The sequence below is a fragment of the Mesoplodon densirostris genome, chromosome 7 (assembly GCF_025265405.1).
Source record: "Mesoplodon densirostris isolate mMesDen1 chromosome 7, mMesDen1 primary haplotype, whole genome shotgun sequence".
In the NCBI taxonomy this organism is placed as follows: domain Eukaryota; kingdom Metazoa; phylum Chordata; class Mammalia; order Artiodactyla; family Ziphiidae; genus Mesoplodon; species Mesoplodon densirostris.
This window is the reverse complement of record NC_082667.1, coordinates 115,509,675-115,527,949: the sequence shown is the minus strand read 5'-3', so window position 1 is coordinate 115,527,949 and position 18,275 is coordinate 115,509,675. Positions and strand designations below refer to the sequence as shown.

General features: G+C 41.4%; 1 protein-coding gene across 1 annotated transcript in view; it reads right to left on the bottom strand.

Moving 5' to 3' along the window:
* Window positions 1-14,627, bottom strand: part of CRTAM (cytotoxic and regulatory T cell molecule) — a 24,280-nt gene extending 9,653 nt beyond the window's left edge. The window contains exons 1-5 of the mRNA XM_060104886.1: window positions 14,582-14,627; window positions 8,969-9,115; window positions 6,579-6,731; window positions 4,699-4,836; window positions 3,270-3,431 (exon numbers count right to left, since the gene is read on the bottom strand). Of these exons, the coding sequence (XP_059960869.1) occupies window positions 3,270-3,431; window positions 4,699-4,836; window positions 6,579-6,731; window positions 8,969-9,115; window positions 14,582-14,627 (646 nt within the window). The remainder of the gene's footprint in view (window positions 1-3,269; window positions 3,432-4,698; window positions 4,837-6,578; window positions 6,732-8,968; window positions 9,116-14,581) is intronic.
* Between the last annotated feature and the right edge of the window lie 3,648 nt (window positions 14,628-18,275).

The following is an 18,275-nucleotide window of genomic DNA, read 5'->3' as shown; positions in this document are numbered from 1 at the left end:
TTTGTATTTACTTTGATTTATCCTCTATTTAGCAAAACTGCTAAATAGATTCATTTAGACTGAATGTTGTTTTGATTAAGTGGATACTGGTACATGATGATTTATCTCCCTGGTTGGTTAGAATGTTATAGACCTCTGCTATCCAATATGGTATCCACCAGCTATACTGATTATTTAAATTTAAATTAATAACAAGTAATATTAAAAATTTACTTCCTCGGTTGCACTAGCCACATTTCAAGTTAGAGTTTTGGAAAACCTGTATCCACCACTGTGAACTTGACAGGTTCCAAATATTTAGGCTTCTGATGAGATTAGTGATGATATTAATGAATGTGATTTTGTTACTGAAATGTGCCAACATTTGAAAGATTGTATCAATCAATGAATCAATATTCTCCAAATGACCAAGGCATGATGTTAGGAATAGTGCCTGGATCATTTAAATAGCAAATTTTTTCAATGGATTTTAATGTAACGAGAGTATGAAAAGTTCATTGACATGGTTCTAGAGTCCACAGAGCAGCTAACCTTTAAGAAACTACCTCTTGTCGAGTTTTAGTGTAGTGTTGAAGAAGAGTATCCACAATTATCTGAAAAAGGCTATTCAAATACTCTTCCCTTTTCCAACTTTGTGTGAGGCTTAATGTTTTTGTATAGTTTAAGCAAAACAACATATCGCAAGAGCTTGAATGCAGAAGTTATGAGAACCTATTTCTATTAAACCAGATAGTAAAAAGATTTTTAGGGCTTCCCTGGTGGCTCAGTGGTTGAGAATCTGCCTGCTAATGCAGGGGACACGGGTTCGAGCCCTGGTCTGGGAGGATCCCACATGCCGTGGAGCAACTAGGCCCGTGAGCCACAACTACTGAGCCTGCGTGTCCGGAGCCTGTGCTCTGCAACAAGAGACGACACGATAGTGAGAGGCCCGTGCACCGCGATAAAGAGTGGTCCTCGCTTGTCACAACTAGAGAAAGCCCTCGCACAGAAACGAAGACCCAACACAGCAAAAATAAATAAACTAATAAACTCCTACCCCCAACATCTTCTTTAAAAAAAAAAAAATTTTTTAAATGTAAAACAATGCCATTTTTCTATTTTTTGGCATTGCAAAATATAGGTTTTTTTTCCATAAAAATATGCCATTTCTCTTTATATGAAGTAGGTTAATTCTTTTAAAAATAAATAAGTAAACATTGTTCCTACCATGCAGAGTGTGGAGATGAGAGGGTCAGAATCCTTATTGTAAAGATGTTCCTGAGCATCCTCAGCTAGCAAACTTTTACTTATCAGATTTCTAGCATCTGTTGGTCAATGTAGGAGCTAGTCAAAGAGAAATATTCATAGACAGTTGGAAGCACCAACAGGTGATCCTGGTGTTGTTCTGTGAACACTTACTGGGGATCTGGCAGTGGTGCTAAATAACTGACAATCAGATCATAAATAAAAGTCAAGTTTTAGCCTGTTATTATTATTAGAAACATTTTATGGCTATGATTTTTAGCCCTATAGAACTATGGCCATCAAGGAGGAGAAACTGTGATTTCCCCTTCAGCAGTAATTTTTGTAGATGGCTTGAACAATTGCTGACAAGTAAAAATATGCTTTTTTGATATTGTTGGTTCTTTTATTTAAAATCCGAAAGTCTTTCAGAAGCATTTAGATAAATAAAGCCCCATTTTCTCTTTGGTGACCCTCTCACATTCCCCACGTGCTCCCTTCCACTGATGGGGGTGGAGGCTGGGGACCAGAATGAATGACAAAGAGGAAGGAGGGACTTCCCTGGCGGTCCAGTGGTTAAGACTCCGCCTTCCAGTGCAGGGGGTGCAGGTTCAATCCCTGGTCCGGGAGCTAAGATCCCACATGCCTCACAGTCAAAAAACCAAAACATAAAACAGAAGCAATATTGTAACAACTTTAATAAAGACTAAAAATGGTCCACATAAAAAAAAAATCTTAAAAAAAACCCCAAAAACAAAGAGGTAGGAATATTTGCGTCAGGTTACAGTACGGTCTGGTCTGTGGGTATTTGAGTCTTCTAAACCCAGCTTCCTCAAGACCTGCTTTTGGTTTGATGAGAAAGTGAACGGTGGCGAGCACGGGGTAGTGAGCGGGGAGCTGTTAGCCACAGCACCAGCGCCCACAGGGCAGCGTGACAATTTTCCCACAGAGAGGTCCTCGTTAACAAGTGCCTTTCCTCATTGGTTAGTTCATTTGATAAAGAGCTTTTTCAACAAATGCACTGTCACCCAACAGCTTCCTCCTTCACTAATGTGAGTGAATTCTTATCCTCCAGGAATCTCTTTTCTCACTGAGAAGAACTTTTATAAAGTAATGAAGGTCGGACTCTTATTAATGATAGATGTGTGATTCATGCTTCTTTTCTTTTTTTTATAGATTTTTTTGATGTGGACCATTTTTAAAGTCTTTACTGGATTTGCCTCTGTTTTATGTTTTGGTTTTTTGGCCGTGAGGCATGTGGGATTTCAGGTCCCTGACCAGGAATCGAACCCATACCCCCTGCATTGGAAGGCAAAGTCTTAACCATGGGACCACCGGGGAAGTTCCCATGCTGCTTCTTATAGGATACTTCTTGGCTCAAAAAGTTTTATATAGTTTTTAAATTACTTCTTAAACTTCTGGTGAAGGAATCAGAGAAGAGAGATTCTGAAAATGGAGGCAACTCCTCTTCACATTTAATGTTTGATGTTTTTTTCTTTTAGTTTTTATTATTCTTATTTTTTGGTGTTCTGCTCAGAGTATTAACATGGGTAGACTAAAATCTCCAAAACGGTTGTAACAAAATAAATCTAAAGCATAATCATGACTTAATGTGACTACATGAGTGTTATATTAACATAAAATGATATTGACAAGTTTAGATTTATTTCAGTTAATATTGTCTCCTTTTGGGTTAAGTACAGAGAGGTAGTATGCGTCACATGATCTCTCCAAACACATGACTGCAATAAAACTATTTAAGGTCAAGTTATGCCAGCTGTCATGATCAAAAAGTGACCATGACACTGTCTGCATATGGCACTCTGCTAGGCTTTCTGCCCAACGGGGGCTCCTCTCAGTGTTGGAACAGTTGCAACCCTGTTGGCCAGTGGGATACATTTCAGTCATTAAAGGAATTTGCTATTAAAGAAAGCTTTGTTGACCTGAGCTCACTCTGAAGGACTTTTCCTAATCCATTTAATTTTGTTTGATAGTGTAATATTAAGGTAAATTTAAAATAATTAAAGACAGTCATTGGTGGTTCTTACCCAAATCTTCAAACCGGAAAGGGGCTACCAGTTTTCTTCCTTGCAGGCCTTTGTGTCGGATAATGCAGCTCGCTGTTGAGTTTTTGCCATATGTGTGGACTCTGAGTGTGCTGGTGCTATTACACTTCTTCCCATCAGTTTCATATTCATGGTGGGTTTCACCTATGGAGCAATTTAAAGAGGTGTGTGAGGTTGTGGCTGTTTAATGCTGTTGGACGTGTTTGGGTCTCTGAGAGACCAATGGCCTTGACATCTTGGCAAACCTGTTAGACTTCCACCCTCACTCTAACTTCCCCCAGCTGCCTGGGACATGCTTGGCCCTAGTCCCAAAGAGAAGCAGATGAACAAGAGTGGATACGTTTCTATAAACCCTTCACTACTGGAAAAAAAAAAATCCAAAGCTTATCATGTTTACACGGGAAAGATAGCCTAATGTTGTGAAACACAAAGACCCAAGACCCAACTTACTCAAGTTGAATGAATAAGGCAAATTAAAGGAGAGGTCCAGAATTGGCACTGGACTGAATCTATGGTTACATAAAATCGAATGGAATGTCTGTTGAAATGTAAACAAACTAGAAATAGTTCCCAAGCACCACAGTTGGTTTTCCTGCTTCAGTTAAAAGGCTCAAAGCTTAGATTCTTTGTTACCAAAATATTTTTGTCTGTCGTGGGCAGTATGACATAGTACTCTAAGGTATAAGCAAGTTCATATATGTTCCAATTACATGTATTATGTTAAATGTATTTTTTTTAAATTTTATTTATTTTTGGCTGCTTTGGGTCTTTGTTGCTGCAGGCAGGCTTTCTCTAGATGTGGCGAGCGGGGGCTACTCTTGGTTACAGTGCACGGGCTTCTCATTGCGGTGGCTTCTCTTGCTGCAGAGCATGGGCTCTAGTGTGTGCAGGCTTCAGTAGTTGTGGCTCGCGGGCTCTAGAGCGCAGGCTCAGTAGTTGTGGCGCATGGGCTTAGTTGCTCCGCGGCACGTGGGATCTTCCCAGACCAGGGCTCAAACCCATGTCCCCAGCATTGACAGGTGGATTCTTAACCTCTGCGCCACCACGGAAGTCCCTGTTAAACGTACTTTTAATTTTATGCCTGCTACAAAGTTTATGCTCATAGGTAATAGCTATATTGTACCTTTTATTTTATGAAATGTTATGAAGCCATAATAAATATTCTATTTTAGTTTTCTACCTTGTTTTAAACAAAAACATGTAACCATGTTATTTGTGTAGAGGCTTTCAAGAGTAAGGCATGGTATTGATTGGTTAGTAAGGATAATTTGTCTTGAAACAACTGATGAAATATTGAATGGTGTTTTCTGGACCCTTCTGCCACCAGAGGGTGCCAGAACATTGAAAAATTCCTTAGGCATATAAACAGGAAGGAAAACAAAGGAGGAAAGAGAACCATTTCTTCACTTACCTTGGAGCTCCATGTCATCCCCTAAGAGCCAGGTTATCCGTGGAGGGGGCTTACTTCTCACGGTGGAGCATTTCAGTAGGACATGTTCTCCATCTTGCATTCTAACGGAAACTTCCAAGGTTGGCGTGACAGGAGTTGCTAGAAGAAAATAGATTTTTCTTTGCTTAATTAGCTGGTCTATAGATATCAGCAAAGCACAGAGCCTAATAATCTGCAGGGATCATTGTAGGGGGTGGTCTAAATAATGGCCGTCTTTTTTTACTTGACCTTTCTCAAAATATAGTTAAAGGGCTTTTAGGTACTTGTAAAGCTACTCTGGCTGTAATCAGAATGTTTGTCGCCCAGTGTGTGATTCGTCTCTAGAAATTCTCAGGCAGACTTTGTTACAACAGTAATTATTAAACGTTATATATGAATGTATTTGACTGGTAGAACACTAAGTGAGGAATAGAGGCTTGAATTCTAGTCCTGTCTCTGTCACCAACTATTGTAAGTGCTTGGGTAAATCCCACAATTTCTTGGTCTATCAGTTTCCTTGTCTGTGACATGAAGGAGCTGGTTTATGGTCTCGTTGTTTCAGGTCTAAACCTTCATGAGTCTAGGACTCCCCTCAACGTACGTTACCTCTGTTCCCTCCTAACATCAAAGATGCATTTCTCTTTTAAAGGGCCCACCGGCCCTTTTTCTTTCTACTCCTGTCTTGGAAACCCTTTTCAGTTAGGCTTCCTTCTTCCTCTTGCCTATTCTACCTCACACTGTGGTCCAGAACTGCACTCTTTCATGTTGATTTACTCATCCATCTGCCACTGAGACATTATGAGGTCAGTTCCAAGCCTGCACTAGATGCCGGCAATGCAAATAAGGAAAAGATAAGGCTCTCCAAGGAGCTACAGTCTGGCGATAGGCTCAGCCCCTAACCTGTTCATTGAAAGGCCAACTGTTAAGTGCAATGATAGCGGTAGGCATGGGGTGTTATGAGAGCTCAGTAGGGCACACAGTCAGTCTGAGCCCGAGTGGTATTTGGGGTGGCCAGTAAGGTGGGGAGAAGGTGATCCCTAAGCGGAGTCACATTGGTTCTCAAAACCCCTAGGGAGACACTCCTTCCTAGAGACTTAGTCAACATGCCTTTGCTTTATGGCAGGTACCACACTCTAATAATTCAAGGAGAGAAGTCTAAGAAATTCTTTGTGTGATATGTGGATTTATGTTATCTAGAGAGCAATAAAAAGCCATGTTTTTAATTGATCTGTTCTGCCACGAAAAGCAAAAAGGTAAAGATAGTAAGACTTACACTGAACACAGCTGACCATCTGCAGAACTGAGCAAGTTCCAACCGGTCAGGAGCTGTCCCTTCCTATCCATGCCTCCCAACCCCGCACCCACCCACCCGCAACAAAAGAGAGGAGCTTGTTTTGTAGATGTGAGCTGATTGTCCAGTGCAGTTACATCTGAATTCATGCCATCTTAGGATATGCTGTCAGAAGTTTCTGCTTGATGTCCGTATGTGTTTTGTGCCTTCCTAAACTAGTGTGCAAACTCCTTGTGGGCAGACATTGTGCCTAATTCATCTTTGATTCTCTGCAGCCTAGCACAGCACCTGGCACACAGTCACGGCTTATCCAGTACTAGTTTTCTTTCCTTTTAGTTCCCTGCAGAGAGAATTTAGTTGATGCCAAAGACAAATTTCACAAATTCACATTTTAGTCTGGGGCTTGCCACTCAAAATGCTGTGTTCCTTTCAACAAAAGATGGCAAAGGTGCCCAGGAAATGCCTTGCTCTAGGCAACATTTTTTAACTAAAATATTAAGTTTTAAAATGATGTATCAGGTTCCTAAGTTTATTGTTCCCAGGCTGGGTTTCCTGGCATTCGGGCACCTACCTAACACGATGACTTTCACTTCCTTTGTTCTCACGGAGTTGCCATAATGCAGACACTTGTACACGCCTTCATCTTGCTGTGTTACATTCAGCACCCTGATGGAGAGCTGATGGGAGGAGTAATGAAGAAGCTGGTATTTGGAATTTTTTAAAGCTGTACAAGAGGGGAAAAGAGCTGTTATGAGGAGAGGTATCAGATGAATGCAGACTCTCAGTGGATTGATTATTCACAGAAATAGCTTTTGATTTTCACACTTTAAAGGAACAAATGTCCCATCTTCAACTGAGCTGCTTTCCAAATTCTGGTGTTGCCAGCTGGAGGCCTTGAATAGTTCGAAGTTAGTTTAGGAAATGAAATATTTTGATTCTAGGATCCGTGAAATAAGCAATTTGCTTTATTTGTGCTTGTAGGAAATTAAGAGCCCTATGCTGGCAAAGGGTTCAGGTTGCAGGACGATATTAAATAATTTTTTTTTTACATTATGGAAAACACCCCACTAGGATTTGCGTCTTTGAAATCTGATTCATTTGTGATGGTCTTGTCACAGTGTATGTGAAGAATGGAACATAAATGCACTGATATTCATTGCTCCAGCTAGGTGCTTGTTATTTTTAATTTTTATAAGTTCATTATTATTTGAAGTTTCCCAAAGATGACGACTTAGTCCTTCCAAATGTTTAAGGAATGGCCAAAACAAACAAACAAACAAACGAACCCCAACATAAAATCCCCCACAGCTCCAGAAAGTTCTAGCCAATAGCAAGTGTTCCTTTTGATTCTATCTTGACCTGGGATTTCCATCTCAGGTCAAAGGTCGCTTAGCAAATCAGAGGCTCCTTAAATGAGTGGTTTTATTTGATTCTTTTTTTCTAATGTTAAGATTTATAATGTGAACAAGCCTAAAATAGTTAAACTGTGAATGGCTGACTAAGGAAGGTTGTTTCTCATCTGGAATAATTGTTGTGTGTCCTGGGACACTGATGTTACCTGAGCTGGAATTCAGGTGTTCTCAATCTCAGCACTACGATCATTTGAGTCCATAATTCTTTGTTGGGAAGGGAGACTACACTGTGCATTATGAGATGTTTAGCAGCATCCCTACTCACTAGAGTCCAGAGCCCCTTGCCTCTCCCCAGTTATAACAACCAAAGCTATCTCCAGACACTGCCAGATGCCCCCCGGAGGGCAAAAAGTACCCTTGGTCGAGAACCATCAAGCTAGATCAAGGCATCCTGTTGCAGAAATTTGAGAACGTCCATCTTCTCCCAGTTTACCCAAAACAAAGCAACAGAAAACATTATTTAACAGAATTCTCTCTACTTAAATTTTCCTCTCAGAACTTTTAACAATTAATATCTACTTATTCTATCGGAATCTAGTTGATTTAGTTTAAAATAATTTATTTTACATTGAACCTGTCAATATTTAATAACATTTTCAAAGCACATCAAATGTTTTTAGAGGCTCTGCTTTTATAAAGCAGAATGAAATTTGCTGTGTTGGAGACTTTTCCAAACATTTGACAGTTAGGAGTATTAAATGGAGATATAAAATGGTCTCATAAAGGGGAGGGTTTCATAAAATCCTGCCCAAAGAGATGAACTAAATAGACTATTAAAAATCCTTTCCCACAAGGAAAAAAAAATGTAACGACATGAGGTGACAGATCCTAGCTAAACTTATTGTGGTCTCATTTTCCAATGTATACATATATCAAATCATTATGTTGTACACATTAAACTAATACAATGTTGTATGTCGATTATATCTTCATAAAATTGGGGAAAAAAAGAGTCCTCTTCCATCTCAGGCATCTAAGACTCCATGTGTATTTCTGAGAGAGGAAGATTGCCTTCCTTTTCAAAGTAATACGTCCTGTCAATTCCTGTTGCCTAGTGATCTAAAGGTTTTGTTAAGACCAACAAGAGAAGGGGAGCCATCTGGAAGAGGCTTTGAGATGTGGCTTTGGGTTGCTCAGATGGAAAACAAAGCAGCTGGCTCCAGGTGTGGGGTGATGTGTTGGCTGCCTGAGGACCAAGGGCCCCCAGTCTGTCCGTCTGCTACCCGTCTGTCATCATGCAGTTGGTGGTTTTCATGGTCGCTGAGAGTCAAAAAGTGACATGGGGGTGAGGTGGGTTGATGGAAACGTACTTTGTCCTTTGAGCCCCCTTTACCAACCATTTTGGTGGGGTTTCCATTTCAGACTTCCTGTCCAAAAAAAGCAGCCACGTGTGAAATAATAGGCTTCTGGGTGCTATTTACATGTCACAGTGGGTGGAGCCAAGCCCACCGTTTGGGTGACTCATGCCTGCTTTCTGTCCCACCAACCTGTCTGTCTGGAAAATCCCTCAGGTTGAGGTCTGGCAGTGATTTACTTTTCCTTCCCTTACCGGGATGCTCGCTGAAGAAAATGGTGAAGCCCGATGGGGCCAGCCACTGCAGGGAGGTGGTCTCCACCTGAGAAATGACACACTTTAGAGTGAGTGTCTGGCCTTCCTCCACGGTGACGGTTTCCATGTGGTTGGTCCGAAAGGCCTCTGCAGAGGAAGAGAATTGGGGACAGTCAGGCTGGCACGGGCCACACCACTCCTGAGCTGAGGCAGGGCTTTAGACTCAACACAACCTCATTCGTCATTGGGTCGTTTACTACACATTTCTTAGAGCAACAAAACGTAAGTCAACAGCAAAAAATGTGAGGAAGGGAGGGAACGCAGTGTGCAGGGGCAGTAAAGATGTCTCTCGAAAGAGGTCTGAGTGAAGGGGTGGGTTTTGATGGGAAGAAAGTTGAACGTCTGTTAGGCATTTGCCCTGCCATATGCTGGGAATCGCGTCTTCCATGTTACCAATATTTAACATAACTTTCAAACTAACCCTCTAGAGGAAGAATTATTTTGCTCCCTTGACGATGAGGGAGTAGAGGTTCAAGGTCATAGAGGTCTTGGGGCTGGCACCTGTACCCACGTGTGCAGGCTCGCAAGCCCGTGCTCACGTACCTAGTCAGACTACCCAAGGGATGAGATCCCAGAAAACTCAGCCTTTCTGGACACTGTTTATAAAACAGGCGACTGTGTCTTCAAGTACAAATCGGGGGTCTTGGATGCTAAGAAAGAATGTTATTTCCCATCGGGCTCTTGCGAATTATGGAGCTGCCCATCACGGTGAGCAGGTACGCCCCACCCGCAGAAGAGCTTCTCCGCCAGAGGGAAGATGTTCTCAGATCTCTTCCGATTTAATATTCCACAGCAGTGCTTTCCCCAGGCAAACGTGAGAGTCTAATTTCCCCAAATCACGAACCCCAGAGAATGAGAAACAGTTGGTTCTAAGCAGCTACAAAGTTATCCTCCCCAAAAAGAAACGGATAGAAAAATAAATTGGCTTTACTGCCGATTTGGCACATTTATTGCCATTTGTTTTTTCTTCAAGTTTTAAATTTAAAAAAATTTTTTTTCCTGAGGACGAGACAATTCTTATCAGTGAAAGTACCAAAAACTTCCATAAACAGAAGAATACCGTGGGGTTATAAAATATGAACAGCAAATGCAATGAGTTTTACTGCATTATCTTAAACCTTAAAAAAAAGAAATTAAAAAAGAGAAGCAAGAAGGGAGTTAATTCCTTGTGATAAATTTCAAATATTAGGAAAAGCACTTTGGAGAGCTCTGGGAATTAACTGGTGCAGACATTTTAGTTTGTTCCATTCCTAGGTCATTAATTTCAACCTGGCCTCTGGCAATAAGAACCCAGAATTACTGTATTGTATTCATATTGACTTTCATGGGAAAACAGTATGTTCGAGTCCTAAGGGAAAAACACTCATATCATCAGCCAATACTATGATGAGCAACAAGGAATCAATAAAAAGAGATTATTTTCAAAAAAGCATTGAGTCATAGGCCAGAATTCTGCTTAGGCAGGTCATTTGGAAATATTCTCATCTATAAAATCAACCTATAATCGAGTAATAAGGCCAATATTAGTAGAGATGCTTTGAAATGACAATGGAATTTCTTCCAAGGTTAAGCAACTTTTGAACCAAGAATTTGAATCTAGACCTAACTTGCATTGCTTCGTTCCACTGTGATTCTTGCTTTACTCTCTAGTTCTCGTGCGTTATCTTGCTTCCCACAAACAGACTGAAGTTTCAAGAGGGCAATAACTATGTTTTCTATTTCTCTAAAATTCATTCCTTATAGAAATTATCACAGTGTGAGCTTGGAAAGTAATGGCTTAATGCCAGCTTTCATGATGACACTATAATGCAGGCAATGGATAGATATCTATGCTCTCCTATTGTTAGTAAGAATACTGAGAGGCAGGAGGGAAGTTACTGCATAAATAAATGATAGAATAAAAACTAGTGTTAAGCAACATCCCCTGATTTCATCCTTTGGGCCAGAAATGGACACTTAGAAGTTTTGCCAATGTTCTTACCTTTGGTAAAATGAGTGTCTAGACAGGAAGCCCACCTGTGGGGAGAAGGGAGTGGCGAGATTTGTCTGCTGCCTGTTTATGAATCCGTGTTTCCCATTTTAAAGGTGTATATCATCATTGTCTTTTTCTTGGGATGCATGCTTATGAATTAAATAATGTCAGTTGATTCTCACAGTGTCTTAAAAATTGTGCTAAAAGGTAGTATGGCTTTTTAGCATCTGCTAAAGAATTTTATCTCCCAAGGTGAGTGTTTGCTCTTGCCTTTGAGAATTCAGGATCAGGCTGCTGACCACAAGAATAGGTGCCTGAGTTCCAGATGGAAAGGGCTGTGTTTGAGGCATAGAATACTAGTCGTTTCCTCTACTCTTGGCTCCTAGCCTTGCTTTTGACTTTATAAGCCTAATTATCTTGCAGTGCTGTCATGTAGACCCCGTGTTTGATTCAGAGACAGGAAATCATTGTAGAAAGGAAGACTAGCCCAGTGAGAATCCACTGGGCCATATTGCTTCAGTGGTAGTGCTTAAAAATATTGTCTAATGTGTCTAAGTCACGTCAAAGGGTAGAAGAGGAGCACAGTGGGTACCTAAGTTTTGATGGCACGTCTTCTAAGAAAGAAGTTCCGCATGATCCTTTTGTTGCCATTGAAAACTACAGTGGAACTAGTCTTTAAAATCTTTCTTCACCTAAGTTTAGAGTCAAACTTTCACCTTCTTTGTCAGAGGGATGGGGTGAGGGGTATCTTCTTTGCTCACCACTTCCTCCCCTACGGGTTCTAAAGACATGTATATCTTTATTCACCCTTAGGCTTTCTAGTGTAGACCCTGAGTGCCCTGTGCCTACTTGCTAGTTCTCCCTGTCTGGGCTTCAGACTTCTCACCCACAAACGAGCCCGACGTGACTCCCAAATGCTGGACATACAGAGCTTGACAATGAATCGCTGTGACGTCTCTCCTGGAAGGTCACCACTCACTGCTGGTGCATCATGTTTACTGAGTGGATTAGTTATTGCTGGGCTTGGTCGTTATCTCCATGACTGGGTTTATCCATCCATGCACAGCCATGTGTTACGAGGCCGCTCGTTAAGTCTGGAGCTATAGACTGTGACTGTGTGACTGGTTTATACATGGAAAGGGAACCTGTGACCTTCACCATCATCTCCAACCCCCACCGCGTGAACCAATTGTCCTATGAGTGGAATGGCTTTGCGCCGAAGTACGCGTGACCGACCCTTAAGCTGAAGGGCAAGCAGCAGCCACAGCTACCTACCAAAGCACCCGTAGATAAAACCTGTGCAGTTCCTAAGAGTCCTTGGTTTGGGGAGTTGTAGTGTGTCCACCCTACTCTAGGTCATCATGGCAGGCTGAAGAAAGAGTAAGATATTCTTTCTTTTTCTTAGTAGCCCAATTATTGCATGCAATAACTTTTAAAACTCCCGAAGAGAGCCAGTCTGTCCTGCAGGGACCCCGAATTCAACACGTCCAGTTGGAATTCATCATTTGTACTGTCCCTTGTGCTCCACCTGCTCCATTCGGGTAGTTCCCTGTAGCCCTCAGTGTCATCCCAAGCCACTGCATGCCAGGTATCTGAAAGGCACCCCAGCGTCTTCCGTCTCCAAAACATCTCTTTAATCAATTCATTCCTCTTTTTTTCACTACTATCACTGCCTCCATTGTTTCTTTCTTGGACCATTACAATAACCTCCTTCTAGCCTCCACTCCCTCTAATTTATCATCCTCGTCTGCTTCAGAATTACAGTTAAAAGTATAAATTTGATCATTTGATTCCTTCATTAGAATATTTGCTATGGCTCCCACTGCCTGTAAGAATCAGGCCAAAATTCCAGATAACTTGACTCCCATCTTTTCCTCCAGTCTCGTTTGCTGATATTCCCTTCCAGACGCTCCATGCAAATGGCTACTTGCTGTTTCCAGAAAGTTCCAGGCTCAAGAAGATACTTTGCCTTTGTCCATGCTGTTCTCAGCCTAGAATGCCTTTCTTAGCTCCTTCAAGGCTCAAGTCAACTTACACCACTTTTGTCAAAGCTGCCCAACCAGGCTTTAGCCTCTCCCTCCCCTCAGTAACCTCCTCTCTCCTCCAGATCCCCAAAGGCTTCGAATAAACTTCTCTTACAGCACTTCACACATTACTTTTTTGGTTACAAGTATGTCTCTGTGGGTAGATTACAGACTCCTCATACAAAAGTTGTTTGCTAGTCATTCATTTTATATTCCCAGGGCCTAACACAAAGTAACATTTTAAGTATTTGTTCCATCAGTGGCTAATCATGAGTAAATGTATATACTCAGTAATAAATATTTTAATAGGATGCTCATTTTGTTATGTTAAATAATAAAGATGAGCTAGGTTAAAACCAGAGACACACAGTGAGTTAATTCTCAAACCAGAACTGTATTTGCTTGGCTCTTATGAGGTTAGCAGGCAAAATATGCTTCGATTCAGATCATGACAAAAAACATTATTATTATTCTTTAGATAGATTTGATAGAGGAAATTACGAGTGTGCAAATGAATCAGACTTTCTCAAAATCAAATTATTTCCAGTATAGCTTTAAAGAATCTGTCTCAACAACATGTCAGTAAATGGATGACTCTTTCCTGGTCAAAGGGAGTATCAGGAGGACCCTGCTCAATCTGCAGCTGTTCTTTGTTTCCTGCATCCTGCTCCCCACTAAACAACCAGAATAGAGGGTGCAAATTGGTGGATTTTCATCATCTACGATATAGGTAAATGGGAAGAATTTGAAAAATTCTCCATTCTTACTGTGTTTTACCCACCCTAGGGGCTGCCAGTAGGAGCCTTGAAAAGAGGGCAGGTTCCAAGATTATGGGACTTTTTTTGGGGGGGGGGCTATAAGTTTTTGGCACCCATAGAAGTTGTGCAGTGGAAGAAGGTGTAGTGATCTTCCCGTAATTCAATTAGCTAAAAGCAGCTGGCAATTTATGTTGCCCAAACTGCTGATTTGCTGCCTTTTTGCTGATAAGAAAGCAACATGGTCAGCTCCTTTCCTATTATATTTAGTTAAGTATCCATGTATCTCCCTTGCTAGCCTCTGAGCCCCCGAAAGAAGAGTTTGTTTCTTTGAGCTTTCCTTTTTAAATCACATGCTTATATTATCTATTTAAAAGAATAATTTTAAACAAAAGTGTATAAATAGGGATAAGCTATAAAGCTGCACCAACTGGATCCCCAAGGGAAGGCCATTCTTTGTTCTTAACAAGGAAGTTTTTAAAAATCCCAAACAGATGCCCTTTCAACTGGTATACCCTTAAAAGACAGAGCCGATAAACGTGTTACCCTTTGCCATAACACAGATTCCACAGAGACACACACTACAATGACCCTTTCTAGACCCTGTAACCACTGAACAAGAGATTCAATGAATCCAGGAACATCCCTCAGATGTGATTGCGGCGTGGCGTGGAAAGTGGCAGATTTACCTGAGCTGCTTCTGCAGTTGGTCCTCCGTGACAGCCGTTGACTGACGGGTAGATAGATGTGCCCAAACATGAGGTCAACCGAACATCAAAAGACATGAGCTCTAAGTCCTTACCTTGTAAGGGGAACCAAACCAGCAAGCTGCAAAGCCTCCACCACATGTTGTGCTGTGCTGCTCTCACACTTCGCCAACTTCCTCTGGATTCTGAAAGAAATAGAGCAGACTGGCTTCTTTTGAAAGGGGGAGGCAGTGGCTCCGTGACCTCATGTGTCTCACCTCCTCCATCAGCTCTGGAAGCCCCCTCTTAGTTAGCTGCCCCCAAAATACCTCCCGGTGGAACAATTAGGGGACCACAGGTCTCACCTCGATTGTGGAGAGGGGTGAGTGATGTGTTGGTGGCGCAAATCTTTCTACTGCACGTGGGTAGTCCTGGTAAGTCAACTAGTTGCAGGGCTTTTGGGGAGAGGAGGGAGTGCAAGAGATATTAAAATGTTCCTGTGTAGTGACGTCACCTTGTTTTCACTTTTCTAGTTTGTTAAACAATTTAAATTAGGCAATTTTTGCTGAACCCTTGTGAATATATTTCTAACTCTGGAAACAAGTTCTAATGGTTATTCAGGGGGCAGAGTTCACTAAATCACAGATTTACTCATTTAAAAAATCTGTGTATCCATCCACCCACCCATCCACCCATCTGTCATTCATCCAGCATCCATCTCTTTATTTATCTAGCCATCTAGTATGCACTGCTCTAAGATATGATCTGATAGGAAAGATAAAGCCTTGTGTTTAAGGAGAATATGATCTTAGTGGGGGTGAGAGTATGCAAATGAACAATTTTTAGTATTTAATTCTCACTTACTGGACAAATTGAGATAGACTTTATTTCATTTTTCTGGGGACACAGCAAAATACAGGTAGACTTATGTTTAGAAAATAGAGGTTAGTCGGCAATGTTTAGAAAATTGTAAAGGAAATAATATTTACTGGTTCTAATTGAAATTGGTGTTAGTACTCTTAAATGTGTTGATAGTTTGGGTAGGGAACATTATATCCATCAAAAATGTCTTTCAAATATTTTACCTATTTTAACAGGTAGAAAGAGAGTAAAAAACTGAGAGAAATATTGTTTCCTTGTAGAGTTTAGCAGGATATAATGTCCTCTTTCTCAAATTGAGGTTATAAATGCCTTGGGCCCCCAGCTAAAAAAAAGCAGATGGGTAGGGTCCTTTCCAGATTGATTAAATGAGAATTTCACTGAAATGAGGAGCTACTGGTATGTCTAACAAGGTCTCCAGGTATCAGAAGACAAATGTGAGCAGCACTGATGGTGAGGGTTTTCTGGAATTGAAACTGTGAGATGTGAGAGGTAGCCCTGTCTCTGCTACTGGCTGGTGTGGCTATAGGGCCATAGAAGGTTCTTCATAAATGCTTGTTGAATATATTGATAGGTATGAGAGCAGGGCATCAGTAGGTTGCATCGTACCATTTTTCAAAATAGAGAATTGAGGAGTTTGGTTGAGATGACACAGTGAGTTAGTGGCAGAACTGAGAATACACACCAAGACTCCTGAGTATTTGGTCTGATTTCTCTTTTTCCCCCCATAAGATTCCCTCCAGGGACTTCAAGTTTTTATATTTAAGCCTCCAAGGCTGTCTGAGCATTTGATTTTCCTGCTAATGTCTTGTCCTTGCTTTAGAGTGACACTTGATCTGTCTGTACCCCCTTAAGAAAGCCCAAGGAAAGTGCCTATAAGGTGTCTCTGGGCCTCCCTTGGAAGGTGTGAACTAGCCTGTGGCTAGTGAATAGTTTTCCACGTTTGTTTTCACCTAGAAGAATACTGTTTCTTATAGAATCTTCTAACACTTCCTGTCAAAGCACATGAGGAAAAGGCTGTACTTTTCCTCTTGACCCAGTGGTGTCAGATGTACCCTCATAAAGCCAGGACCATGTCTGGACTTGATTACTGGTTGATTTTTCAGATCTTGAGCTTACCATCTAAGTTGAATGTATGAGGAGGTAAAAAAAATCACTTTGACAAGAAACAAAGGTAGAAGTGTCATCTTGGGAGTTCTCATTTTAAGCCAGTGGGAAAAAAATCTTGGACCCGCTCTGAACTAAATTCAGGTAGGGCCTGGAGAAGGGTCACTTTGCTTCTCTCTTTTCCAATAGTGGTTTTCTGTAATTTTCTATTTGGTAAAAATGTGGAGAAACAGGTAACAGAATGAATACAAGACTCAGGTGACCAGAGGATAAAACGTTCTGAGACTGACCTAAATTTACAGTGTAGTTTGTCCCAGATCTACTGATTTAATGTGGTTTTAGTGCAATATCTGTGAATCAAATGGTCTTTTTTTTTTTTTTTTTTTGGTACACGGGCCCCTCACTGCTGTGGCCTCTCCCGTTGCAGAGCACAGGCTCCGGACGCGCAGGCTCAGCGGCCATGGCTCACGGGCCCAGCCGCTCCGCGGCATATGGGATCCTCCCAGACCGGGGCATGAACCCGTATCCCCTGCATCGGCAGGCGGACTCTCAACCACTGCGCCACCAGGGAAGCCCCAAATGGTCTTTTGAGAATGGATTCGCATGAAATTTGCCGAGTGTTCGTTTCACTGTAGGCAGGTAGTCTTTCTCATTCTCTTTTGAAAACACAAATCTGATATGTTATTCTTCTGCTCAAAAACCTTTAGTGGTTCCCTTTTGCTTGAAGGTTATAGTGCAAACTCTTTAGCAGATCATTCAAGGGCAATCACACCCTGGCCCCCATTTCAGCCTCCTTTCCCTCCATTCCCCATACTCATAGAGAATTCTTGTCCTATTTCAAGCATCCAGTACGTCTATATCGTCATGGTTCACACTGGGTTGTAGTTTGTACTGCCCTCTCTACCTAAAATGGCTTTCTCTTTCTGGGGTGATTCTATTTGTCTTCTGAGGCCCAGATTGATTTGGCACTTCTCAGAGAGGAATAGTAACTAGTGATTAAGAATGTGGACTCTGGGGCCTCCCCGGTGGCGCAGTGGTTGAGAGTCTGCCTGCCGATGCAGGGGATACGGGTTCATGCCCCGGTCTGGGAGGATCCCATATGCTGCGGAGCGGCTGGGCCCGTGAGCCATGGCCGCTGAGCCTGCGTGTCCGGAGCCTGTGCTCCGCAACGGGAGAGGTCATAACAGTGAGAGGCCCGCGTACCGCAAAAAAAAAAAAAAAAAAAAAAAAAAAAGAATGTGGACTCTGGAACCAGTCTCTCTGGAATCAAAGCCTCGGTTTTCTCACCTGTGAAATGGGTAGAATGACAGCACCCACTCACATGGTTGATGTGGGAATTAAAGGACAAAGGATGCATAGTAAATACTATATGAGTTAGCTGTTGCTATCCTCTAGTCTCCCAGAAAAAAATTCAGTTCTCCACTGTTCTTTGCCCCCATGATAATTTCTCTGTTTTTATCATACTAGCTGTTATTCTGATTTCTATTATATTTAGTTAAGTATCCATGTATCTCCCTTGCTAGCCTCTGAACCCCCGAAAGAAGAGTTTGTTTCTTATTTAGTTTAGTGTTCCTGAAGCCTGGCACAGACCATTTCAAAGTATAGTTTATTTTTTATTCTTCTTTTAAAAATTGAAATATGGTTGATTTACAATGTTGTGTTAGTTTCTGGTATACAGCAAAGATATATATATATATATATATATATATATATATATACATATATATATATATATGGTACACATATGTATATATGTATACCTTTTTAAGATTCTTTTCCATTATAGGTTGTTACAAGATATTGAGCAGAGTTCCCTGTGCTGTA